Raw genomic sequence first — 24,552 nt, 5'->3', positions numbered from 1 at the left:
GATGTCACAAATCGTGCATGTTTTTGCTCGGAATTTTAAATAGAAAGTGGCGTGCAGCGAGCTTGGCTTTTTTTAGAGCTTGTATCAGTTTACCGAGCACAGCTCTCCACCGAGTCGGTGGTTGTGACGAACGATTCGCCGTGCGTTGAATCACAAATAAAATCGCGCATCACCAATCGTGAATGATGCTATCATCGAGGATGGGTCTAGCTGCCGGTGCACGGTCATTATGATCGTTTCTTGTGGACCACGACGAATTCCAAGGCTCATGACTGCTGATTTGTCGTCACGCTGAATGTGAACATGGAAGAACAAAGACCGTCGTAAACAGCTGTCATGAAATCAGTGTCGCGCCAAAAGTGGTGTGCACTTGGCCAAGCGCTAGCAAGCGAAGCGATCACTCCCATGTATCGTGTATGTTACTGGCCTGAATGCGCCGAAACCCTGCCACATGTTGGTCAGGCCCAAGGCCCAAGGATCTCCCGCCCTGGAACAATCTGTGCGCATTACATCTTACGCAGTTTTGACCCGTCCTTCCTTTATCGGAACCTAACCACTATGGAGTACTTTACTGTGCGCAACCCATACCCCTCGCATCATTGAGACAGAGAATAGCGTCGGATTGGCTCAACAGGCTCCTGAGACAGGTGTAGCAGAAGATATAAGATTGATGTACACTACCTTTATTTTTTTTCCTCGATTAACCAGAATTGGTTACCATTACGAGTGCGACAATTACCTACCGTTACTCACTCCGCAAAATAGCTACATCTCCTAGTCAACCACCCACTCACTCCCGCAACGCCATGAAAGCTGACAACAAAATTGAGCCGTGGTGTAATGTCTGGATAGTCAATAGTCGAGCGTGGATGTGTGGTGTTCCGCGCTTCAGTTCTGTTGCCTGATACAATCCATCGACCAACTCAAGCCGTGTGTGCAAGGGTATCCATGAGCATCAAAGCCGGTCGAAGGAGTTCGACTGTGGCTGTTGCCAACGGATGAATTGCAATTAGTCGAGTTCCAAGCCAGGATATCTTGGAAGTATGCAAGGTGTACAGACAGCTATTCGTGATTGGCTCAAATACAAGCATGTGAGCCAGCACAGTCCGCGCCGCGCGACGCTGTGCAGAAAGGCTTTCCGTCCAAGAAGCACTCCACCACCTTCACGCTTGCAGTGCACCTCTCGTCCCGTCTGCCGAGACCGGGGTAGATCCTGAGCTGATTCCAGGCTCGCTACCGTCACCGAAAGAGTAAGAGCGCAGGACTTTCATTCCGATGTCATCAGTCCAGAAACCAAACGGCTTTTGTCGCACCAAGTCACGGACTAATCGTGAATCGTGAATTGTGAATCGTGAATTGTGAATGTTCAAATTTTGGTCGTATATTATTCCGATGTTAGAAAGATGGTTGCACATACAGATGGTGGAAAAATCAGGTTGCAAAACGTGAGGCGTGATGCACGAGGTGTTGCTCTCGCGACACACACCTCACACCTCTCTCATGTCTTTGTCAAAAGTCGTGAGTGGAAAGTCTCGAAAGATGTGATAGGCGTCGCGCGTCGCGCGCGTTCAAGTTTGCAACGAGCCATTTACACGACGGTCAGCATATCTGGTGAAACAGAAAGGGTTTTAGTTTGGTGATGCTTCTTGGACGTCTACCACGAAATCGGTCTGCCTTCATTGCACTTACGATAACACATACTCGAATTTGCACCTGGATTCGCACACGAGAACGTCTCGATATTGCTTCGGTCTCTCCATCCAACACGCAAGCCTGACAGCGGACAAGAAGCGCATGCTCCTCTGCCAAAACTCGTTGGCCTCTACCACATCAACTGCTCTATTCCGAAGAGTCATCGAGTGCACATCTCCAGCATCATGTCGATCGTTCATCTGCAAAGCGTAGAGATCCTCAATGCGGAAGCCAGTTTCAAAGACCCTTACGTCTTCAAGATCACGTTCGAGTGCATCTCGCCTCTGCAAGATGACCTTGAATGGAGGTTGGTTTATGTCGGATCTGCGGGCGATGAGAAGTACGACCAAGAGCTCGACACTTGTATGGTGGGACCTGTTCCCGTCGGTAAGTCAACGATTCCCACGCCTTCCCTTTGGTCAGCGCCTCTATTCTTCCCGCGCATTACTGACTTTGTCTCCATTTGAACGGTCGTTTGCAGGGGTAAATTCATTCGAGTTTGAGGCAGCGGCACCTTCACCGTCCAAAATTCCGCCTGAAGACTTGTTGGGAGTCACAGTGATCCTTCTCACAGCGTCGTATCGCGATCAAGAATTCATTCGCGTCGGATACTATGTCAACAACGCGTACGAGTCGGAAGAGTTGCGAGAGAACCCGCCAGAAAAAGTCGACTTGACACAGGTCAGAAGGGAAGTGTTGGTCTCGAAGCCGCGAGTGACACGTTTCAACATCAAGTGGGACGACTCGGCTACAGCAAGCGCTTCAACACAACAACAGGGCTCGGCAGAGGGCTTGACTGCATAAACGAGTGGCTTGGCTGCCGGGGTGGCATCTTCGCAATAAAAAGACAAAGTCGGTTGAAAAAGATCAGAAGCGATGCATGTCGTTGCAATGGCAAAGTGCAAAACGAGTGGATGCGTGTGCGGTGAGGATAGATTAGAAATACACAAGTACAAGTACAAGGTCGAAAGAACGATTCCGTTCGACCGTTTTTAGCGAGAGCAGCGCACGACAGGACCAACGACAGAAGGAAGCGCTACAATCCGATGCCAGCAAGCGTTTCGCTCGGCGACCAGCACCTCAACGGCCCGACACCCCGTTCTGCTTTCCCGATGATTCCTCTAGTCGCCCCACCGAACCCAAGTCTATCCGCGAGCGGATCAGCATGCTTCGCCTCACTCCACAACAAGCCCTGCTCTGCCAAGTAATCCATCATGGAAGCTCCGCCACTCAGCGAGTTAAAGTGGATCGCTTCGGCTCTACTCTGAAAACTGCCCTCCAACATGTAGGCCAAATGACGCTGGATGAGCCCTGTGTGGAGTCCCCAACTGGTGGCAATCTTATGGAACAAGCCTACTGCCTCAGGTGGAGTTTGGTTGTAACCTGAGAAAAGCGCCGGGTTGGCGAGCAGACCCCGAGCGCTCATTGCACCCCTACACCCAGTCGTCTGACGATAGTGGATTGCATCGTCTAGCGTCCACACATCGCCATTTGCAACACAAGGCACCAAGCCGCCACTTCCGCCATCAGCAAATCTCGCAGCTGCGCCACCCTTTGAGCCCCAACTTGTCCTGAATCCGCAAGCGTTGGCTGCATCGACGGCGAACTTGATGCCATCCAGATTCACCGGTTCCGACGATGACTGCCAGCGTGTGCGACCGTGAATCTGAAGAATCGATGCGCCGGCGTGTAGCGCGTTGCGCACCAGCGCATCGGTAAGACGCAGATCTGGATCGATACGTATCTTGACGCTAACGCAGAAGTCGGATCCCATCCGTGCTTTGACAGCGCGAACCATATCACGCACCGTCTCGGGCTGTCGGAGGAGATACGAGCCAAGCAGTTCCTCGTACGCCCAGGGTTGCGGGCAGCCACAGTTGAGATCGACACCGTCGACAAACCGTCCGATCAACTCGGATGCATCCGCAAACGGCTCGGGTTTGCTTGAGGCAAACTGAGCCACTAGCGCTCCACGAACGCGCACCTTTTGTTTGGCAAGCTTGAGATGCTGTGCTTGCGCCTCTCGTTCTGCTTCGCCGTTGGTACAACCTTGTCCGCCGTCCGGTGCTGACGGCGCCGCCGATGGCATTTTATCACTTTTCCAGTCGGAATCGTGCCGATCCGATAGCCGTCGCTGTGCACTCTCGCATCCTTCGGCAATCCCAGGCAGCAGCTCGTACGTCCCACGCTCATATTGATTCGTCGAAAACTCCGAATTGCGTGCTGCCTCGGTCCTGCTGAATTCTTTCGCCAAGATCATTGGCGTTGTTGTGATATGCGTCTCATATCGTGATACGAGCGTGCGGAAGGCCAACTTTGAGTATCGCACCATCGGCGCACAGACGTTGAGGCCGTGGAACGCATCGAGGAGGAGGTGCGGTGGCAGTTGGATCGCATCAGGATCGTAGCTCGGGTAGTTTGATATTGGTTGTAGGCTCGAAGCTGACGCCACTCCGTTGGGCCCCGGCATTTCGGGTGAGATCCGACTTTAGTTAGTGGTGGCCCGAGGTGATGGCAGCAATATCTAGCTGCGACGAAAACGGCAAGAAGCTCAGAGACATTCACGATTGTCATGCAAGTCAGTCTCGTGAATCGTGAATGTCGACTGCGGAAAGGACCAAAAATTTGACCGCTGTTAGAGAGTCGGGTGCCCGAAATCGTGAATGAATTTAAATAATAAGAAATTAATGATGAAAATTGTTTAAGAAAAATAATTTAATAAGGATCGTGAGTTTGCCGGATCGACCGAAGAGGACTTTCGAATTTAGCCGATTCGTGATTCTCGTTCATTCCAATCTGAGAAGCAAGCACCCCAGATTTCTGACCCAACGCCCGCGCGCCGCCCGCCGCACGCGCCCTCGTTCGTTTGTTCGTTCCGCCCGTGTGAGCAGCGAAGGGCCTCGCGCTTGGTCGCGATGCGCGTTCATCCGAGGCAATCACATAATTTCGCGCCTCGACTGCTCCACCACCCTCGTGCTGTAGTCGTGAGTGGTGGGTCGTGAGCGAGCTTGCCGTGATTTGCTCTCCACGAAGCTTGAGCTGGATTCGTGATTGTATTTGCGAAAAGCATTCAATCCTCTTTGCCTTTTCTCTTTGCCACCACATCCCACTCCCCACCACTAGCCCGTCCTTGCTACCTGTACCGTCACTACACCAAGCATCTCCAGCTCCTGCTGAACACTCATTACCATTACATGCAACCCAAAGCAAGCTGTTAGACTACTCGCTTTCGCATAATTCTCCGATAAACCCGCTTTTTGGTTGCAAAGAGAATTACTGGTTGCTCAGCACAGTGTCCTTACTCGCACATCTCCGCACGGAGAAAAAAAAAAGCCAAAAAGAAAGGGAAACCGAAAATCGTGGATCTGCCAGAATCACGAAGCGTGGATTCCAGAGAATTCTCGCGTCGAGTAACGCATCGGTAACATCCACTTCCGCGTCGCTTCAGCTACACCTGCTATCTTGCTCGGCTGGACCGTCTTCGGCTCTGTCAACAGCATCCATTCGCGATTGTGGATTGTTCGCCCAAGTGTTTCCACGTTACACGCTACGCGCACATACTTCAAACGCTCAAGATGGACTTTCAAAGCTACGGATTTGAATCGATTACCTACAACCCGATCGAGCTGGGCCACACTTCCGCCACTGCCCCCATGACTATTGGGGGCGTACACGCTGGTTGCAGTAGTAAGAAGCGCAAGGCTTTTGACGAAATGGACACCTTGGTCGGTGGCGCTGAGTACCAAGTGCGACCGAAGCTCAGCTTGCCTCGATCTGCAGGTCTCGTGTTTAACGCCGACGCTCGGTTCCATCCGCTTCCTGGCGATGCCAATCAGGCGGTGCTGGCGCAGCTGCGCTACGACCGCTTGACAGCTGGCGCTTCGTCGGGCTCGAGCAGCAATTTTGAAACGCCTCCTTCATCCAGCTCGCGCTTTGGTCACCAATACAAAGATTCAGCCGGCTCGGACTACTTCAGCACGGCTGTGCCCAGTCAGTATCCCGATGTAGAACCGTACCCTTCGACATCACCCTCGACAACTTTTGGCATTCTGGGCCCTGCTCCGGGACGTCACAACTCGTTCAGCGATGCAGACGACATGCAAGTAGATTACGCCAGTAATCGCACCAGCGAGAGCGTACACGGACCTCAGTGCAAAAGCATCCCGCAGCTGTGTGTCAGATACAATGATGGAATGGGTTCGCAACTCTGGGCGACATGTCCGGACTGTGGCGCCTGTTCCAGAGTCGAGTCGTCACAGCCAAGTCAACTCTGCCACTCTCCGTGATCGTCTCGTTCGGCGTTGCTATCCAATGTAGCGTTGCCACTCAGCTTGTTCCCATCTCTGCCTTGTGCTCGTTTACGCTCGTTATCGTTGGTTTTTTTTCTCGCAGGTGTACTTCTAACCCAATTCGCTTTTCGGCGCGCTTCGACTCCTCTCTATTTGCTCATCCGTTTTCCTTCCGTTGTTTCGTTCCATTGCTGTGACATTGCTTTGCGAGCTCTCAAGTCCTGATTCAGTGCTGCGTTCTCCTACCTAGATCCCTTCAAGTAAAAAGAGAAAGAAAGAAAACCCCCATTCTTCATGCTAGGCCTTAAGCCTATCCGCGTATTCTGTTCTAGTCAGTCACCAATCGCGTTGATTCGTTCAGCGCAGACGTCGTGCAAGTTGTATCAATACGTAATCCTGTCTCATGCTTGCTGCTTCACGCTTGTGTGGCACGCAAGATGCGGTGCAATTGGCATCGAGTGGCAGGACGTAACAGTCAACACGGGCATGAGAGCACACCTGGCACGCGCTTTATGCTCAGGGAGGGGGGAAGAGCGAATGAGATTGAGGATGTTTTTTCAATGTGGTTCTGCAAGCGGTGCGGAAATGTTTGGACCGGGTGCGCAAAGAGTTGCGGCTACCTCCTTGTTGAAGTGCTCGACATAAGCAATGAACCTAGTATCGCAGGATCGAAAAACGACGATAGCCGTGTCTGAGATCGCATCAATCCCTTGAAATGTTACGCAACCCTCGACATGGCTCGAGGGACAACCAGCGATCAAAAGAGAGAGACTACAACACTAGAACCGATGCCCCGACAAGAGTCGTCTACTGGCTCTGTCCGTTGTATCTGAAGATAAAAAAACAAGACGCGAAAGTGAGAAAAGACAAATAAATGTCAGTGATCCGACCTCGAGGAGAGAGTGTGTGAGAAGACCGAACGGCATGCAACCCAACAGAACTCAAGAACATCAAGAACGATCCAAGGACAGAAGCGAGCCGGAAATTTGAGATAGAAGATCAAGAACATCGACCGTCAATTCCAAGCAACGTTTACAGGAAACATAGTTAGAGACACGATGATTCTCGAGCTAAACCCTTTGTTTATGACATCGGCTTTTCGACTAACGCCAAGGGATGACGGAAGCGGGACTAGAGACGAGAAGGAACAAGAAGCATCAAGCAGCTTAGTAGCCCTGGCCGTTGTACGAGCCACTGTTCTGCTGCGCGGGCTGCTGGAATCCCTGCTGAGCACCGTAGCTGTTGTTGTTGATGTTGCGGGACACAATGGAGAGCACAGCAAGAGAGCCGAAGATCGAAGGTCGAAGGCGAGGAACCGAAGCACCGAGGCACCGAGAAGAAGCGACGCGCAGCAACGATCAAGTTAGTGGGCGTTGACGCGGCGAAGGACCGAAATGAACGCGGACGAGACCGGAATCGGGACGAAACGACGATCGAAAAGGAGCGGCAAGCGGTAGAAGCAAAGGGAGGAACACAGAAACGAGAAGAAGCGCGGTTGAGAACACGAACGAGTACAGAAATGTAAGGTGGAGGGCGAACGCATCGTGCGCGTCGTGCTCGAAAGCAAGTAGCAGCGGTATAGGGAAGCCTTGTCGAACTGGTGCAGTGCAAGAGGCAGCTGCGCAAGCTTCGACGGTGCGGGCGAACATTGCGACAAGAACGAGAGCTGGGACCGATGCATGTACACCGCACGCCAACTGATGACGGTGCAGAAACGGAACGAGGCAAGAAAGGGGTCTCTTGGATTGATTTGTTACTTACCCTCCGTAGCCACCCTGCTGAGGAGCGCCGTAGCCCTGCTGAGGAGCGCCGTAGCCGCCCTGCTGGGGCTGGAAACCAGGCTGCTGGTAGCCACCGTAGCCGCCCTGCTGAGGGTAGCCACCCTGCTGCTGAAAGCCGCCGGGCTGTTGGAATCCGCCGGGCTGACCGCCGTAGCCACCGTAGCCACCCTGGGCACCGTAGGCGTTGGCGCCGTACTGGCCAGTGACACCACCGTAGCCGCCGCCCATACCGCCAGCAGGGCGAGAGTTAGCCATGTTGACACGGATGCGACGGCCGTCGAGCTCCTGCTCGTTGAGTGCGGCAATGGCGGCGTCAGCCTCGGCCTGGGTGGCAAAGGTGACGAAACCGAAACCGCGCGAGCGGCCGGTCTCGCGGTCCTTCATGACAATGTAGTCGGTGAGCTGACCATAGGTCGAAAAGGCGTGGGCGAGACTGTCGTCGGTGGTGTTCCACGAGAGGTTTCCAACGTAAACTTTGGCGGCCATCTTGAACTAGATTCGTGAGATTGGACGAGCTAAAAGGTATCCTGAGGACTATCTGTGGGAATGATGGACAACATTGGTCAATGGTGGTGACATGCGATAGGGCACAAAGTCGAAAAGATGTTGAGGTGGATTGTGGTGTTAGTCGGCGCACAAGTAGATATACGATGAGCAGCCGTGATGTCGACAGAATTTGAGAGGTGATTCAAAGATGAACAATGGATCAGAACAAGAATGTTGGAGCAGGAGTAGAGAAAACGGTTAGCAACAATGTTCAAGGGCCGGTATGTGAGTGAGATCGAGGCAATGACTGAGGAGATGGAGCGAGGTGAGACGACTTACCGATACAATCGAGCCAATGCTGAAACCGAGACGAGAAAGACGAGACGGACGAGTCTTGAGACAGGTATACGAGTATGAGAAGCGAGAAGCAACAATGAAGAAAGGAACGAAGCTCGACGATATCGAAACCGGGAACTGCGGAACAGAGAAAGAAGATGGTGTGTCGTTCACAAGAATTTGCCACGGCGCTGAGCTGAGCTTTGGTGTGGGAAGAGAGTGCAGAGAGGAGCAGCTGGCGCAGAAACACACCGCAGACACGCGCACGAGAAGAAAGAATACAAACACAGACCTACACGCACGCCCTCAGTCAAATACCCACTCGTCGCATACACACCAATCACACCACACACGCCTTTGCTTCACACGCCTTGCCTTCATTTGGTGCATCCAAGCTTTCTGCATCAGCGCAATCCCAGAATGTGCGCCATCATCCTGCCGCTCTCCGAAATGGTGGATGAGCAGACTTGGATGACTTTTCACACCTCTGATGCTTTGGCGCTGTGAAGCGCGCGCGCGCGCGCAAGTCGAGACCATTTCTCCATTTCTAGGTACAGATGGTGCTGCCTTGATCCAGTAGGCACTTTGTGATCGTTGGCCACCTGACCCTGTCATCCACCCTTTGATCCGTTGAGCAAACAGCCCTCGAGCAAGAAAATTTGCTTTCAAAGCCAGAGAGAGTCACGAGTGACTGCTGAAATGTGCTTTCCTGCTTGTCGAGAGGTCAGTGCTGTCTTGAATATCTAACTTAGTGACAACAACCAAAAAAAAAAGTCTGGTGAATACAATCGGTTTGTATTGGCGATTCAAGAAGTGGTTCGTTTGTGCGTGTTTGAATTCGCTGTGTGTGAGAAAATCAAAGTGGGTCTAGCAAACAGCGCCAAAGGTGCACCGCAGCTCATCAATCGGTGAACGACTTGGTTAGGGTCCACGTTCGGGCCATCATCTCGTCGTCATGTCGAGCGAACACCCAGTATCGGGACACAGGTAGGCTGTCTCTCTAGAGTTGCCGTCAAAACGCTTCACTTACGACACAAGGGTGTATTCAAGGTAGCGAAGAAGGACCTATTCGATCGAGAATCCGGTGCACTATATCTGCTTGTTGAAATCGGCCGATAGGGGAACTGTACAGAGGGGTTCGGAAATGACGTTGATTTGACTGCCAATTCTTTTCCTCGAAAATGTGCTGGTGCGAAAATCGTGATGCAAATCGAGGACGAGAAAAGAATTCTCATGTGGCAGCCAACGAATCAAGATCTTACACTGCAAACAATTAATTGTGCTCCACGTATCTCGAACGTCTCTGACAACGCCGATCGATCGCGCTCAGAGGTCAAGGTTCCTTTCGCAGACCAACAACGACTACACCAAGAGGGACCGGTGTATCGACAATCGACGCAGCGAGTTCCCAAGTGGCCAATCACCAACTTACTCGCTGCAGAAAACGCTTGTTGTCATAACCTACGCACTGCCAATGTACACACGCCCGGATATCCTGACCACGGAGCATGTCGGCAACGGAAGTCGATCTCAGCGTTCCTTAGATCCCCGGCGCGAAAAGCATCAACACCGACCAGCAGTAACAAAGATGTGCACTTGCTCGCTACTGTTTTCCAAAGTGTCAAGCTGTACAGTGACGTCTGCAGAGTGTCGCTGTCCCGTGAATGTGCGCCTGGCTCTCAAGACTGTCCCAAAGACGAGTCGCCCGTCTGTATCAGCCGGAATTGACTATACAACAAAACGGGAACAGACAACTCTGAGCACTGAGCGCTGCGATCGAGTCCGACTACATCCGATTGAAATGCACCCTTCATTTCGCATTCCGACAAGAGCGAAGAGCCATTTGGCGGAACTCGGGCGATGTACCATTAGCAGCATTGCGTATGCAAACATCCGAGTCGGATACGGAACGCCGCGAGTAACTTGGAGAAGGCGTGCCTCGTACGTCGTCTGCACTGCCAAGTCGTGATTGTCGGGCGCATAGGCGTGTTGAGCTCATGACGCGGGACGGAGAAATTCCCAGCTCGGATTACACGCAGCGAGCTGCCTCGCTATCCAACACACCGCGTCTTGTTTCGTGTTTGTACCTGCGTTGAGAAGCTCGAGGCTTGCGAGGTTGTATCGAATGCCTACCAAGCCTTGCTTGCCGCGCGAACATCTGCTCAGCACCGAGCAAGCCAAGCGACCGCCCTGCTGCACATGTAACTCGTGGTTGTAATTCGTGATTGTCATCGTTTGTGGTTGCTCTGTCGCCACACGATGCCCGCAAGCTCGAACCCACAGCTCAAGCTACAGTATGGCGCATCAAGAACTTACGACGCGTGTTCCTCGGCTGAATGCGAGACGAACAGGTGGACAACCGACAACTCTAGCCATGTCTAGAGAAGATTGACAGAAGAAAGGGCTGGCGGGTCTGGTGGGAAAAAAGGTCGACTCAAGAGCGGGTCCGCTATTTTGAAAGGCGTTACCGATTGTGAATCACAAATTGAGGCGACGCGCCACTCCGACGCAGACGAGGCGCGAGACGGCAAGAATGAGTTAAAGCGAAGTCGAGAAGGGACATGAATCACGGTGCGCGTGTCAGTGCCGTCGGCGAGAAGGGGGAGTTATGGACTCAGGATTCAGACGAGGAGCGTCAAGCGTGCGTCGGTTGTTCGCTGGCAGATTGTTGGGAGTATTCGTGATTCCACAACCGTGAATGTGAATCGTGAATTCCATGGACTACAAAAAGCCACGAGCAAGGAGCTGTTCTTGGCCAGCTAAGATGGCGTAGCGCAAGCTTGATACTGTATCGAGCGTCCAACTGGGCTCTGCACGGGTCAGATATCCGGCTCGCCGCATGCCGCAGCCAAGACTCTGCAAGCCGACGCAGCAACGGCGATCCCGATTGTCGCTTGTCGCATAATTGCCGCAGCAAAGCAAACGGCATAAGTCCAAATTTCGAAGCAGCAATGTGAATCATGACACGGCCAGCAGTATTGAAAATCCCGAACACTTTGACACGCTGCACAGCACACTAAGCAAGAAGGCCAAGCCGATTCCAGTCACGAGTTTGGGCCAATAGTGCCAGTCAGGCACGGCAGGTGACAGATGACTGAGAACTTACTTAGCCAAAGGCGAATGCACGCGCGGCACCTTGATCACAAAGGAAAGGGCATAGAACAGCGTCGTACGTCTACCTCGAGCCGGCAACATGCAGCAGCAGCGGCGGGCGACAGGGGTACTTACGACTCGGAACTGCGTCGACAAGAGTCAAAGACAATCCTCGGTAATTATTGTAAAAGGCAACGCTGCAGAGACCATTTCTCGCACATGCTCTGACAATTTCGGCGGGCTGAGTTTCCAATCAGAAGACATGGCTCGCTCGTTTGATTCAAACTAAGTTGTATTGCTGACTCGATGGCGGACTCTGTCGAACAGCAGCAGCAAACACTCACACGTGCAAAATTGCATCAGAATTGCATCGTCGCTATCAAAGAACGAGCCTGTCAGTCCTTGAACTTGTGTGGTTTATACAGCAATTTCGGAACGGACAACGAGTCAACCTGCTGCAGCTGGGATTGAAAATCTGACACTCCCAATTGAAATTGTCAGAGCTCTTTCTTGATGAATGAAAAGTGCGTGTGCCAAGAGGAAAAGGGGAATGCTGCCCTCCAAGTTTCGAGATATCGACCAACGCCAGGATCGTGGATGAGCAAGATATTCTGACTTCAGACTGCAGATACCTCTCGCCGCGTCTGGCTTCAGGCTATCCATTCGAGAGAATGGAGTGTGTTGAGGATAGGGAGAATTTTTTGACTTGAAAACATGACATCGAGCTGCGTGGCTGGCGCAGTCAAATAAAGAGGGGTTCGTTTGCTCGTCTGATCAAATCACGAATCCGTGATCTTGACATTCAGATTCTTTTTCAGCCGAGCTCAAAGCAGTGCTAGAGCATTGCGATGAAAATGCATCAAGACAAAAAAAAAAAAGAAAAAAAAGAAAAAGGAGATCTGAGACTAACAAAACTCGCGACTATATTTCATCAGGGTGGGGCGGTACTTTAAGGAAAAAAAAAGAAGAACAAGGGTCGGTGTAGCTGTGGGCCTGAATTTCATTTGACAAAATAGACCGAAATTACTCTGCGACCACGCCTGAAGCAGTCAGTGCGTGCAAATGGTATGCACTCACGACTGTAGGGTGCCGTGCCGTGTTGTGCCGTCTGCTGTGCTGTGCTGTCTGGTGCGGTGTGCGTTGTGTGTGTGTGTGCTACGACGACGTTCCTGCCTCGTGTGCTGCCAACTGATCTTGCTCACCTCGTTCAAGCGCTCCTCTTTGGCATGGCGTGACCTAGCCACGCCTTGTTACTGAAACTTCTGTCGCCTCTGTGCCTCACTCTGCCTAACCACAGGCAGCTGGTTGCAACACTCACGACTGCTGCCATCTTACGTCGCGAATCTCATTGTCTCGTTCCGTATCCGCCGTCTTCACCCTATCCTAACCTTTCCTCTCCACACCATCCGTCCCGCTTATCATCCTCGTTTCCGTCCGTTGCCCTCATCAAAATCAACGTTCCTTCTCCCTTTTCCTCGCTTTCACCACTGCCTCGACGTTCCTTCTTTGGCTTCTGCAGTTCTGACTGTTGCCACTTTTTCGTCCCCTCCGTCTCGCCTTTGATTTATCACCACCGCGCACTCATTGGCTGCGGCGAATTACCACGCTTTGGGCTCACGCCATCCATCGCTCAGCCACATTTCCATTCAATATCACTGAGCTCTGTCTTCCAGAAAGGATCGTTTACACACCATGACGAGGCACCTCTCCTCATCCTCGAGGCGCTCCTCGCTCGCCAAAAGCGCCATGACCCTCGCAACCCTTTCTCTCGCCCTAACCTCGTGCGCATCGGCCGCCAGCAAGGCCGGCTCATACGAGGTTGTCAACACCAACTCACTCGCCTCGGCCATGATGCTCGGTTTAATGGACGAGGACAACGTCTTTATTCTCGACAAAGCTGAAAACAACTCGGCTCGTCTCGCCGATGGCCGTCATGTCTGGGGTTCTTTCTACAAGCTTTCCGACAATTCGGTCACCGGCACCGCCGTCCAGACCAACACTTTCTGTGCCTCTGGTGCCACCTTGGGAAATGGTTCTTGGCTTGTAGCTGGCGGCAACCAGGCCGTAGGTTACGGTGGCGCTGCACAGGCCCAGGAGATCAACCCCTACTCGGACTTCGACGGAACTAGGGCGATTCGTCTGCTCGAACCCAACTCGCAGACGTGGATCGACTCGCCCAGTACAACTGTCGCACAGGTCAACATGCTCCAGCAACCCCGTTGGTACCCCGGTATCGAGGTTCTTGAAGACGGTAGCGTTATCTTTATCGGAGGTGCCGTCTCGGGCGGCTACATTAATCGCAACACGCCTACCACTGATCCTCTTTACCAGAATGGAGGCGCTAACCCCACCTACGAATACTTTCCCTCCAAGACCACCGGAAACCTACCCATCTGTAACTTTATGGCTCAGACTAACGGTCTCAACATGTACCCGCACACCTACCTCATGCCCTCTGGCAAGATCTTCATGCAGGCCAACGTCAGTACCATCCTCTGGGACCACGTCAACAACACTCAGATCGACCTTCCCGACATGCCTGGCGGAGTCGTGCGCGTCTACCCCGCCTCGGCTGCCACTGCCATGCTGCCACTCACTCCTCAGAATCAGTACACACCTACCATCCTGTTTTGCGGTGGTAGTGTCATGAGCGACCAGATGTGGGGCAACTACAGTGGTCCCGGTGGCAACATTCTCGGTCTCCAAGCCTCTGATGACTGCTCGTCCATCAACCCCGAGGACAATCAGGGCAACCAGATCACTGACGCTCAGTACGTCCAGGAGGGGCGGCTTCCCGAAGGTCGTTCCATGGGACAGTTCATCCACCTCCCTGACGGTACCATGGTCGTCCTCAACGGCGCCAACAAGGGAACTGCCGGCTATTCGAACCAGACATGGAACACCATCCAGTACAACGGTCGCACCGTCGTCACCGAAGGTCTTTCGCAGGATCCCACTTACGTTCCCGTCATCTATGACCCGTCCAAGCCCAGAGGTCAGCGTCTCTCCAATGCTAATCTCAAGCCTTCCACCATTGCTCGTCTCTACCACTCGAGCGCTATTTTGCTCCCCGATGGTTCCGTCATGGTTGCAGGTTCCAACCCGCATCAGGATGTTGCGCTCGACATGCCCACCGGCACCACGCCTCAGGCTTTCAACACCACCTACGAGGTTGAAAAGTGGTACCCTCCTTACTGGGACTCGCCACGCCCTTACCCACAGGGCGTGCCCAATTCGGTGCTGTACGGCGGCAGTCCTTTCAACATTACCGTCAACGGTACCTTTATGGGTGACTCGGCCAACGCCAAGGCAGCCAACACCAAGTTTGCCATCATTCGTACCGGTTTCTCCACCCACGCCATGAACATGGGGCAGCGCGCCGTCTACCTCGACTACACCTACACCGTTAACGATGACGCCTCGGTCACCTACATGGTCAACCCTTTGCCCAACACTAAGGCTATGAACCGCCTCTTTGTGCCTGGCCCGGCCTTCTTCTACGTCACCGTCGGTGGCGTGCCAAGCCATGGCAAGCTGATCATGGTGGGAACTTCCCCCACTGGCACTGGCAACGTCCCCTTCACTCCTCAGCTCGGGTCTGCACTCGTCGCGCTTCCCCCTGCTGTCAACAGCACCAAATTCACAGCCTCCCTCCCCAAGGCTGGCAGCAGCTCTTCCTCCGAGTTTGGCCTCGGCAAGATCATTGGTATCGCTGTTGCTGGCGCCGCAGTTTTGGCCCTCATTGCTCTCGGCTGTTGTCTGTGGAGGCGCAAGGGCAGGAGCCATAGCGACAAGGCTGCCTCGCGCCAGTCGGCTGCCCCTTGGACCAGCCGCGACCTTGGCTCGGGTCCCGAGTACAAGCGTGTCGACACTCCTGTCGGATCCATCAGCGGTGGTCGCTTTGGGGCCGCCAGGATGGACAGCTCGAATACGTTTGAGAGCTATCGGTTGCACGACCAGGTCAGCACGAGCGAAAGCAAGGAGGCGATTGGCAGCTACTACGACCAACCTCGCAGCGGCAGCCGTGGCGGCTACGCTCCTAGCCCGCTCGCCTACGACCAACACGGACGTGGCGCCTCGCAAGGCCAGTACCACCAGCAAGGCTGGGGCGAATACCACGCTGGCGATGCTGGTGCATACTACGAGGACAACACTAGCAGGTACGGCAGCGGTGGCGGTGGACACAGCTACGATGATTACTCGCACCAGCAATACCAACAGCAGCATTACTATGACAGCCCAGGTCATCAGCACCAAGGAAGCTACTCTAGTCGACGCTAAGCCCCGAAAAACGCTGCTGGTGCTTTGTCAGTCAGTGCATGCTGTTCAACTTCAGTGTTTTGTACGGATATCAGCAGTCTTGTTCCCCTCGCTCTCTCTTCCCCCACTCATCTGCATTCTCGTCCTCAGTTTGTTCATCTTGTCTCCTTGAACCTCTGTCACACTCGCTTTTTCCCGCTTTGATGATTTATTCTCGCTTGATCTGTGACCTGGACAATACATATATGGTTTTCAATCTTGGATGCAGTGGCGAGTGTTTGTGATGGACCAGTCGAATCTGTTTCTCGAAAGCGACGCGGATTCGTCTGACCAATTCGGCAAGCCCCCACAAGAGGTGGCAATGCAGCAACATTCGTGATTCGTGATTTTGGTGCTGAAAGGGTCAACACACACGACAAGGCCTTGTTCGCGTACTCGTACAGCCTACGAAGCCTTGGATGTGCAGGTCAAATTTCCCACGCGTGATTAGAGAACAAAGGGACATCGGCCAAGATGAAGAGAATCACGATTCACGATTGTTGCCTTTTACTTTGACGATTGACATTTCGCTGAAAGGGAAGCATACACTCGAGCTACGATTGCCTGTACGCCAACGACTCTACAAGCAATCATGTAAGCCACGAACTAAGGACCACGAACCACGAACGTTTTCGATGTGTTCCGGAAATAAAGCTGTCCATGCGAGGAGGTGGGCGTATGGGACATGAGCGGTTCAATCCAATGCTGCAGCACAAAGGGGCGCGCCATCATCGAAAGCAGCCGGACGAACAAACAATCTCTTTGGCAGGTTGATGATGCAGCTGTTGTCTGTTTGGTGCTCTCAGCGTCGAGCGCTTGATCGCGGGTGTAAAGGGAAAGGCTCGGTCCAGAGAGGTCCCTTTGATCTGCGTATCCAGCGTCGGTGATCCTTCATTCGTAGCAAAGCACAATGACGAAGTCCAAGGCAGTAAAAGTCTTGGTCCAGATCATCAAAGGGTACTCGAGAGTCGTGTGGTGGATGATGGGAGGGAGATGACAAGACTGCGTTCCCCCTCTGTTGGTATCATGGCCTCGACATAGCTATATAGCGCGCCTCGTGAACGGCTCGGATGGTGACAGTAAAAAGGACGTGTCTATTCCGTCTGCCATTCACTGAATCTCCTCCTGCACGAGGTCTTCCGAACGCTGGTCATCAAAGTCGCACTATCTTTCACCCCACCACAACAATCCTAGCAACGTCGGTTACAGTTGCAAAGACAAATGGGAAGCACGATTGGTCCACAAACTCCCGACACCATGCGCGTCCAAAGACTAGAACCCCAACCGCAATACCAACAGTGTCGGCTTGCCCGCTACCAGATGGCTGCTCCGCTTGTCATTCACCGATTGGCGGCTGGCGGGCGCAACTGCGCACCACAACATCGGGTAGTGCTCACAGAAATTACGGGCCAAAGGATGAATTTCGCCACAACGCCTTTATCAACGTCGGTCATTCGGTCTACGAGGATTCACGACGCGACGATGCACAGCAAAAGAGGCGACCGAGCGAGCAAGAAGAGAGCAAGTGCAGTGCAATGCAACGGTCGAGCGAGAGCGATACAGAGACGAAGAAACGCGATTTCGCTTACCAAGGAACAGGCTCGGATACTCAAGATCCATCTGAATGCGCCCGGCACATGCACCAGCGCCAACAGCTTGGATGCCACCAATCACGATGACCAACGATCGCTTGGAACAACTGCACCAACTTGCACCAGGATCAAGACCAGTCGCACAACCGAGCTACCTTTCCATACCCTGGCTTTGCAATCCAACCTCTTCCTTGTCACTCGAACCGATGGACACGCTTTCCATTGCCCGCGTTCAGACCACAGTGTGTAGTGCAATCCTAATAAAAAAATACATCGAAACTCGGTTGCAAGTCAGCCAAGAAGACGTCTTTAGCTCGGCTTTTATTGTGTGCAATCAGCGCAAGCCGGCTCTTAACGCCTCATTCACTTGGCTGCGTGAGAGACGAACTGGACGAACCAAACGCATTAACTTGGCTGCGTGAGAGACGAACTGGACGAACCAAACGCATTAACTTGGCTGCGTGAGAGACGAACTGGACGAACCAAACGCATTAACTTGGCTGCGTGAGAGACGAACTGGACGAACCAAACGGATATCCTCAACGCGGCTTGGTGCGTGCAGACAAGCGGCAGAACGTCAAGACGGGAGAGATGTGCCAAACGTGAGAGATTTTTTGTGTTGAAAAGCGAGATGAGATCCATATCTGAGAGACATGGGGATACAAAAGTTTTTGTGTACGGCAAAGAGGGAGTGAAAGAAGAGGGGTAGAAGTACATGCGAACAGGCGGACGACGGTAGCGCAGCACACGACGAAGCGGTTTACCAGCAAAGGAAAAACACGCCATCTCGCTTTTCAAATGAGGTTCTGTATGTGTGCCGTGTAGTTGTGCAAGTCGTTGTCCGATCAGATCATGAAGAGAGTCGATCCTGTCGTGTGACCGCATCCGTGTCTCTGGAGATCATAGAATGCGATTCGGATGTGCACATGTGTGTGCAGGTGTGATGTGAAGATGTAAAATGCCAAGGGAACCAGAGAGAACGATGCTAGTAGAGGCGAGCCAACGACCTTTGTTTGGGAAAACAAAAAAGGTTTACTCGTCGTCAATCTCGATCTCGCCGGCGTCGATGCCCTCGATGATGGCGTGAGGGTTCTGGCCGTTGACAGTGCAGCCGACCGACTGGGCAGTGCCGAGGATCTCCTTGACGGTACCCGAGAGGCTCTTGGCAAAAGACTTGAAGCGCATCTTGCGGGCAATCTCGACAATCTCGTCGAGAGGGATGTTGCCACCGTGCTTGATGTTCTTCTCCTTCTTGCGGTCACGAGGGGGCTCCTTGAGCGCCTTGATGACGAGCGACGAGGCCGAGGGGACGACCGAGACGGCAGCCTGACGGTTCTGGACGGTAAGCTGGACAGTGACACGCAGACCCTTCCAGTCACCAGTGGCCTTGGCAATGTCTTCACCGACCTTCTTGGGCGAAAGACCAAGAGGACCAATCTTGGGGGCGAGCGCCGAAGAGGCACCAACCTCACCACCGGTGGCACGGAGGTAGATGATCTAAAAAGTGGAGCAACGCCAAGGAATCAAATCAAGAAAAAACGTCAGCTTGTTGTGTTTTTAGAGAAGAATTGGGCCCCACGCTCTCGGACCGCATCGACGACGAAACAGTTGCTGCTGCACAGATAGATCGCATTCGGGAGAGCAAGTCGGGTGCTGAGAAGTGGTGTGCTTCGCCATTGAGGTGCGCTGTTGCTGCTGCTCTTGTTCAAAAGGTGGAACAATATTATCCTCCGCATGCACGGCACAAGCGCATTATATCCTCACGTTGACCGCTCTGTCTGAGCGAGACCGCATCATGTTCGCCGAGTTGGATCCAGCCGATTCTTGTACGGGAACCCAAGCTAAATTCACTGACAACCTCTCCCAGCAGACACTGAGCATCTCGTGTCGCTTTGACCTTTGACCTAATAAAAGCAGCCGTCTACAGAAATTGCCATGCTGTCATCACGGCAGATACGATATGTTGCTATGCTCCAAGTTGAGACCAATCTTATCCAAGCACTTGTACAAAATCATCTTTACGGCGCATGACGGCAACCTTGAGTGCAGGCGTCCGTGGTCGTGTAGCCCAAAATGGCGGAGTGTCTGTGAATGCCTATGCACTTTTGGCCTGCTAAAGTGTTGGAAGAGTGCCATTATTCTTTGGTGCTGTTGTTGGTCTTTGTCACGCAATGACGGGTTGGAAGTGGTGGATGATCTGTGCAGCAATACCATACGTCGAGAACAAATGCGAAGAGCGTGGATGTGTGAGTGCGGTAGAATAATCACCTTGATCTCGTTGGGGTCGATCTTGGGCGCCATTGTGAATAGGTGTAGATGTGATGGTGAGGAGACGGTGGAGAGGAAGATTCGTGGACAGCGAGATTGAACCACCCACGCTCCGTCAGGCAACACGCTGACGGGCCAAATAGCGCTCGCTGTCAGAGACTGGGCTTACCTGCTTAAAGGTTCAGCTTCACAGCGTTCTCGTCAGTCGAATGGAAATTTAGTGCCTCAGACCCACAGTCTCTACAGCCAAGCGGTGTGAACTCGTAAGACTGGGCCGCTTTGTGTCAATGTGCCAATGACTAGCCATGGTCATGGAGAAGGTATTGATTCCAAGCCCGTCAGTACCCAAATAGTGGCGAGAGGTGATTTCAAAATTGATATTTAACTGTCATCGGCCGATGTTAGAATAAAATTAAAAGCTCACGTGTTGGCTTGAATTTGTATTTAACCTGCTTCATACTGATCTGTCTCTGCTGCGTGCGTGAGTTTGAGAAGAAGTCGACCCGTACACACTCTTGAACCAGTTTTGCAACCAGATAGACCGAGTGTGTCGAGGCAGCCTGTCAAGAGGCACTTGGAGCAACTCGTTGAAATTGGCTGTCATGGCTGCGCTGTGTGTCGATTGCAGCTGTGAGAGGCTCAGATCGTTAATTTTGTGTCGGTCAGGAGCCAATTGCGCAACTTGCAACACAGCAGAGCAACTGACACATCCTACACTCTAGCTGTTTGTGGTCACCATCGTCACGCTCTCATCACCACCTTATCTCAACTCGTATTTGCCAAGATGTAAGTACCATTCTTGCTGCAATAGCAACTACCGCCACACACCAACACGCAAACAGGGAAACACATGCTGTACACCCATTGTGGGAAGTGCACAGAGCACAGCGAGGCATTCATCGGCATCATCAGTGTTGCTTGCTGATGAGCGGTGAAAAGCGCAGATATACGTGGGCAACATGGGTGTATCGCATGCCTTGGCGCAATAAGGGCCTGTATAGTCGATAGAGCAAGAAGCACTGGACATCAATAATGCAGCTGTAGCAAAGCTGGCAGCAGGACGAGGGCCACTTCGATGGAACAACCAATTGCAGTCAGGCTAACAGGTCGCACTAGGATATCTGCAAGCAGCGTACCAACGCTGTGCTACTGCGCTAGAAGATCATCGCGGCAGTAGGCGACAAGTCGTTCTTGAATTCGACACATTCAGCACCACGGCATCCTTGTTCAAGGCGACGTACCCATCTGCGAATTCCAGCGACACCGTATTGACAACTGCTACTGCATCTCTTTGTACTACCATCACAGGTCTGAGTCTCTCGTCTACAAGGGCTCCCTCGCCGGCCACAAGGGCTGGATTACCGCCATTGCCACCTCGCAGGAGAACCCCGACCTGCTGCTTACCGCTTCGCGTGACCGCACCATCATCGTCTGGCAGCTTTCGCGCGACGACTCCAACTACGGTTACCCTAAGCGCATCCTCCACGGTCACAACCACTTCGTGTCCGACATTGTCATCTCCTCCGACGGACAGTTCGCTCTTTCCGCTTCGTGGGACAAGACGCTCCGTCTTTGGGACTTGAACACCGGCACCACCACCCGTCGTTTCGTCGGTCACACCGCCGATGTGCTCTCGGTCTCCTTCTCCGCCGACAACCGTCAGATCGTCTCTGGTTCGCGTGACCGCACCATCAAGCTCTGGAACACCCTCGGCGAGTGCAAGTTCAACATCACCGACGACGGCCACTCCGAGTGGGTCAGCTGTGTCCGCTTCAGCCCTAACCCCCAGAACCCCGTCATTGTCTCGGCTGGTTGGGACAAGGTCGTCAAGGTAAGTTTATTCAACAGACAACTTCAGATCATACCCGAAGACTCAAGGCTGCCAAGGCAGTGCGGCGGGCGCACAGCCAGCAAGGCAGGCTGTAGCAGTCAAAAGCAAGGATGGACAGCGGCGGCAATTTGCGATGAAGAGTGCTTTTTAATATTTGCTACTATAGAGAGCATAGCTCGATGAGAAGATCTCAAAGTCACCAAGATCACTGAGCATTCAAGCCAGCGCGCAGTATGGACATGGCATGATGGAAGGACAAGTACGAAAAGGTGGTGGGATGAACGAGGCTTTCGCTTGTCTATGATCTGCATGGTGCCTCTTTTCAGATCAAGCATCCATTGCTAACCTTCACACGCTTCCACTTTTGTTCAATCCACAGGTTTGGGAGCTCAGCAAGTGCAAGTTGAAGACCAACCACTACGGCCACACTGGCTACATCAACACGGTCACTGTCTCGCCCGATGGATCGCTCTGCGCCTCCGGTGGCAAGGACGGTATCACCATGCTTTGGGAGCTTACCGACGGCAAGCACCTCTACTCGCTCGAGGCTGGTGACACTGTCAACGCTCTCGTCTTCTCGCCCAACCGTTACTGGCTCTGCGCTGCCACCGCCTCGTGCATCAAGATCTTCGATCTCGAGTCCAAGAGCATCGTCGATGAGCTCAAGCCCGAGTTCACCGGTGTTGGCAAGAACTCGGCTGACCCCGAGTGCCTCTCGCTCGCCTGGTCCGCCGACGGTCAGACCCTCTTCGCCGGTTACTCGGACAACATTGTCCGTGTCTTCACTGTTTTGTAAAATTCCCGAAAACCAAACCTCCTCTACTGCACTGTATCGTTCCGACGGAAGGGCCAAAGCATCCCCTCCCTGGGCTCCTTTCGGCGCTACAGTTGCAGCATCAGATTGCAATCTTGTCGATAGAGACTCAGTAGCTTCCAGCCTAGTCTCGTCTTGCACCATTGTCATCTACAAAATCATCATGGTCAATTATAAAAAATGGGGTCTCTGGGGCCCTTGTACTTGTTGCATCCCATCCATTCTCCACGAACGACAATCTCCACAGACCGGAGCTTTCGGCCTCCAACGCAGCTAGGCGTGAAATGGGTTGTTCTGCTTTCGACGTCGATGCGTCAGACAAAAGAGACAACAGTGAGCCGATACCGAACCATCTAAAATCGCGTGCAAGATGATTGAATCGTATGACATGGTCTAAACGCTCATCTTCATATCGATCTTTCCGTGACATTTGTAACCTTGCACGACGAAATCATCGAACGTAAAGTCGTCAATATCCTTGACGTCCCTTTCGATCTTGAGCTTAGGGAAGGGAAGCGGGTCTCTCTCCAACTGCGCCTTGAGCGGTTGCACATGGTCCTTGTAAACGTGAGCATCACCCATTGCCAGTATGAGTTCCTTGGGTTCGCAATCGGTCACTTTGGCGATCATGTAGGTTAGCAACGCATAGCTAGCAATGTTGAAAGGTACACCCAACCCAAGGTCGCAGGAACGCTGGTACATCTGGCACGAGAGGTGCTTTTTACCTTGACCCTTCGAATAGGCGTCCAGGTTCGAGACAAAGAATTGAGCAAACATGTGGCATGGCGGAAGCGCCATCAGTTCGAGATCTGCCGGGTTCCATGCGCTGAGCAAGATACGACGATCGGTAGGATTGTTGCGAATCTTGTCGATCACGGAAGCCAGTTGATCGACACCCTGACCGGCGTAGTCGGTATCACAGTCTTTGTACGTAGCACCAAAGTGTCGCCATTGGAAACCATAGACGGGTCCTAGATCGCCTTCCCGACGATGCGAGAGTCCACGAGAGTCGAGGAAGGCCCGAGATCCGTTGCCGTCCCAAATGTGCACGCTCTTCTCGGTGAGAAGCTTGGCATCGGTTTTACCACCCACGAACCAGAGTAACTCCTCCAGCACTCCGCGGAAGAACACTCGCTTGGTGGTGAGCAGAGGCAAGGTGCCGTTCGTCAAGTCGAATCGCAAACTCGGTTGCGGAGCGAAAAGTGCGAGCGTACCTGTGCCCGTTCGATCCGGTCTTGATTCGCCCGTTGAGATAACTCGTTGAACCAGCTCGAGGTACTGCGATTCTTCGTGTTTCGCTGACCCACACGAGCCGGGAGCACCTTCCTTGTCACCCTTGGGGCCAGTTTTGGACGAGAAGATACCGGCGACGGTAGGTTCAGCAAAGCTGTGATGCGCATAGCCGAGGACCACCATTCCGCCTGCATCCATTTCGAACAAACGTCCGTTGGTCAGCGGTAAACCGAGCCATCGAGCAACGAACACCCGGTTGAAGTGACCGTGGCATACAAGTAGAACATCGCACGTCTTACTGCCCACATCGTGACCCTGATTGCGCTTGTCGACATGCCCAGATTGCAGACTGCGGATTTTAGCGATGACCGAGTCAACACGATCGCTCATGTGCTGTGCCGACTCACCTGGCAGCTCGTCGGGTCTGTCAGGATGATCGGGTGTTCCTTCGGTCCAGATATCCCATCCGGGATGTTTGGCTCGAATCTCGTCCGTCTTGAGCCCTTCGTACGCACCGTAGTCCCACTCGCGGCAGTCCTGGACGATCTCGACGTCAGGGATGCCCAAACGCTGCGAGGCGGGGATGTGCTGTAGCATGATCTCAAGCGTACGCTGCGATCGCTTGCGTGGACTGACAAAGATGTGATTGAGTCTAGTCGGGTCAATCAACTTGCCGTTGCCGACGCCGACGATGCTGGGCGCAAGTTGTCGCATCACCTCTTCACCGTGTGGGGTGAGTGGGATATCGGATCGACCAGTGTGCTGGCCCGAGATGGACCATTCGGTCTCGCCGTGTCGCGCGAGGAACACGCGAGGCATCGCCATGTTGGGTTGTCCT

General features: G+C 53.1%; 10 protein-coding genes across 11 annotated transcripts; 6 read left to right on the top strand and 4 right to left on the bottom strand.

Annotated features, from left to right (window-relative positions):
* Window positions 1–1,877: 1,877 nt before the first annotated feature.
* UMAG_02415 (uncharacterized protein) lies at window positions 1,878–2,496 on the top strand (the record flags this gene model as incomplete). Its single annotated transcript, XM_011390406.1, has 2 exons — window positions 1,878–2,079; window positions 2,174–2,496. 2 exons carry the CDS (start codon window positions 1,878–1,880, stop codon window positions 2,494–2,496), a joined length of 525 nt encoding a protein of 174 aa, XP_011388708.1.
* A 232-nt stretch (window positions 2,497–2,728) lies between these two features.
* Window positions 2,729–4,162, bottom strand: UMAG_02414 (tRNA dihydrouridine synthase; the record flags this gene model as incomplete). Its single annotated transcript, XM_011390405.1, has 1 exon — window positions 2,729–4,162. The coding sequence occupies one exon, from the start codon at window positions 4,160–4,162 to the stop codon at window positions 2,729–2,731; it is 1,434 nt and encodes a 477-aa protein (XP_011388707.1).
* A 1,105-nt stretch (window positions 4,163–5,267) lies between these two features.
* UMAG_02413 (uncharacterized protein) lies at window positions 5,268–5,978 on the top strand (the record flags this gene model as incomplete). The annotated part of the gene is made up of 1 exon (XM_011390404.1): window positions 5,268–5,978. The coding sequence occupies one exon, from the start codon at window positions 5,268–5,270 to the stop codon at window positions 5,976–5,978; it is 711 nt and encodes a 236-aa protein (XP_011388706.1).
* Window positions 5,979–6,788: 810 nt separating this feature from the next.
* Window positions 6,789–8,248, bottom strand: UMAG_02412 (uncharacterized protein; the record flags this gene model as incomplete). 2 transcript variants are annotated; one of them, XM_011390402.1, is made up of 2 exons in its annotated part: window positions 6,789–6,810; window positions 7,743–8,248. In XM_011390402.1, 2 exons carry the CDS (start codon window positions 8,246–8,248, stop codon window positions 6,789–6,791), a joined length of 528 nt encoding a protein of 175 aa, XP_011388704.1. The 2 variants fall into 2 exon arrangements, with proteins under 2 accessions (XP_011388704.1, XP_011388705.1); XM_011390403.1 differs by lacking the exon at window positions 6,789–6,810 and adding an exon at window positions 7,148–7,220.
* Window positions 8,249–8,681: 433 nt separating this feature from the next.
* On the top strand, window positions 8,682–10,553 carry UMAG_10148 (uncharacterized protein; the record flags this gene model as incomplete). The annotated part of the gene is made up of 2 exons (XM_011390529.1): window positions 8,682–8,747; window positions 9,936–10,553. 2 exons carry the CDS (start codon window positions 8,682–8,684, stop codon window positions 10,551–10,553), a joined length of 684 nt encoding a protein of 227 aa, XP_011388831.1.
* A 2,816-nt stretch (window positions 10,554–13,369) lies between these two features.
* On the top strand, window positions 13,370–15,958 carry UMAG_02411 (glyoxaloxidase 1; the record flags this gene model as incomplete). The annotated part of the gene is made up of 1 exon (XM_011390401.1): window positions 13,370–15,958. One exon carries the CDS (start codon window positions 13,370–13,372, stop codon window positions 15,956–15,958), a length of 2,589 nt encoding a protein of 862 aa, XP_011388703.1.
* A 1,239-nt stretch (window positions 15,959–17,197) lies between these two features.
* UMAG_02410 (uncharacterized protein) lies at window positions 17,198–17,818 on the top strand (the record flags this gene model as incomplete). The annotated part of the gene is made up of 1 exon (XM_011390400.1): window positions 17,198–17,818. One exon carries the CDS (start codon window positions 17,198–17,200, stop codon window positions 17,816–17,818), a length of 621 nt encoding a protein of 206 aa, XP_011388702.1.
* A 782-nt stretch (window positions 17,819–18,600) lies between these two features.
* UMAG_10147 (60S ribosomal protein uL11) lies at window positions 18,601–19,869 on the bottom strand (the record flags this gene model as incomplete). Its single annotated transcript, XM_011390528.1, has 2 exons — window positions 18,601–19,065; window positions 19,837–19,869. 2 exons carry the CDS (start codon window positions 19,867–19,869, stop codon window positions 18,601–18,603), a joined length of 498 nt encoding a protein of 165 aa, XP_011388830.1.
* A 751-nt stretch (window positions 19,870–20,620) lies between these two features.
* UMAG_10146 (40S ribosomal protein RACK1) lies at window positions 20,621–22,463 on the top strand (the record flags this gene model as incomplete). The annotated part of the gene is made up of 3 exons (XM_011390527.1): window positions 20,621–20,622; window positions 21,145–21,667; window positions 22,047–22,463. Coding segments are annotated over 3 exons (942 nt in total).
* A 411-nt stretch (window positions 22,464–22,874) lies between these two features.
* UMAG_02407 (thymidylate synthase) lies at window positions 22,875–24,539 on the bottom strand (the record flags this gene model as incomplete). Its single annotated transcript, XM_011390399.1, has 1 exon — window positions 22,875–24,539. The coding sequence occupies one exon, from the start codon at window positions 24,537–24,539 to the stop codon at window positions 22,875–22,877; it is 1,665 nt and encodes a 554-aa protein (XP_011388701.1).
* Window positions 24,540–24,552: the final 13 nt, after the last annotated feature.

Source organism: Mycosarcoma maydis, chromosome 5 (genome assembly GCF_000328475.2).
Source record: "Mycosarcoma maydis chromosome 5, whole genome shotgun sequence".
Taxonomy (NCBI): Eukaryota; Fungi; Basidiomycota; class Ustilaginomycetes; order Ustilaginales; genus Mycosarcoma; species Mycosarcoma maydis.
The sequence above is the reverse complement of the archived record's forward strand: the minus strand, read 5'-3'. Positions and strand labels throughout refer to the sequence as shown.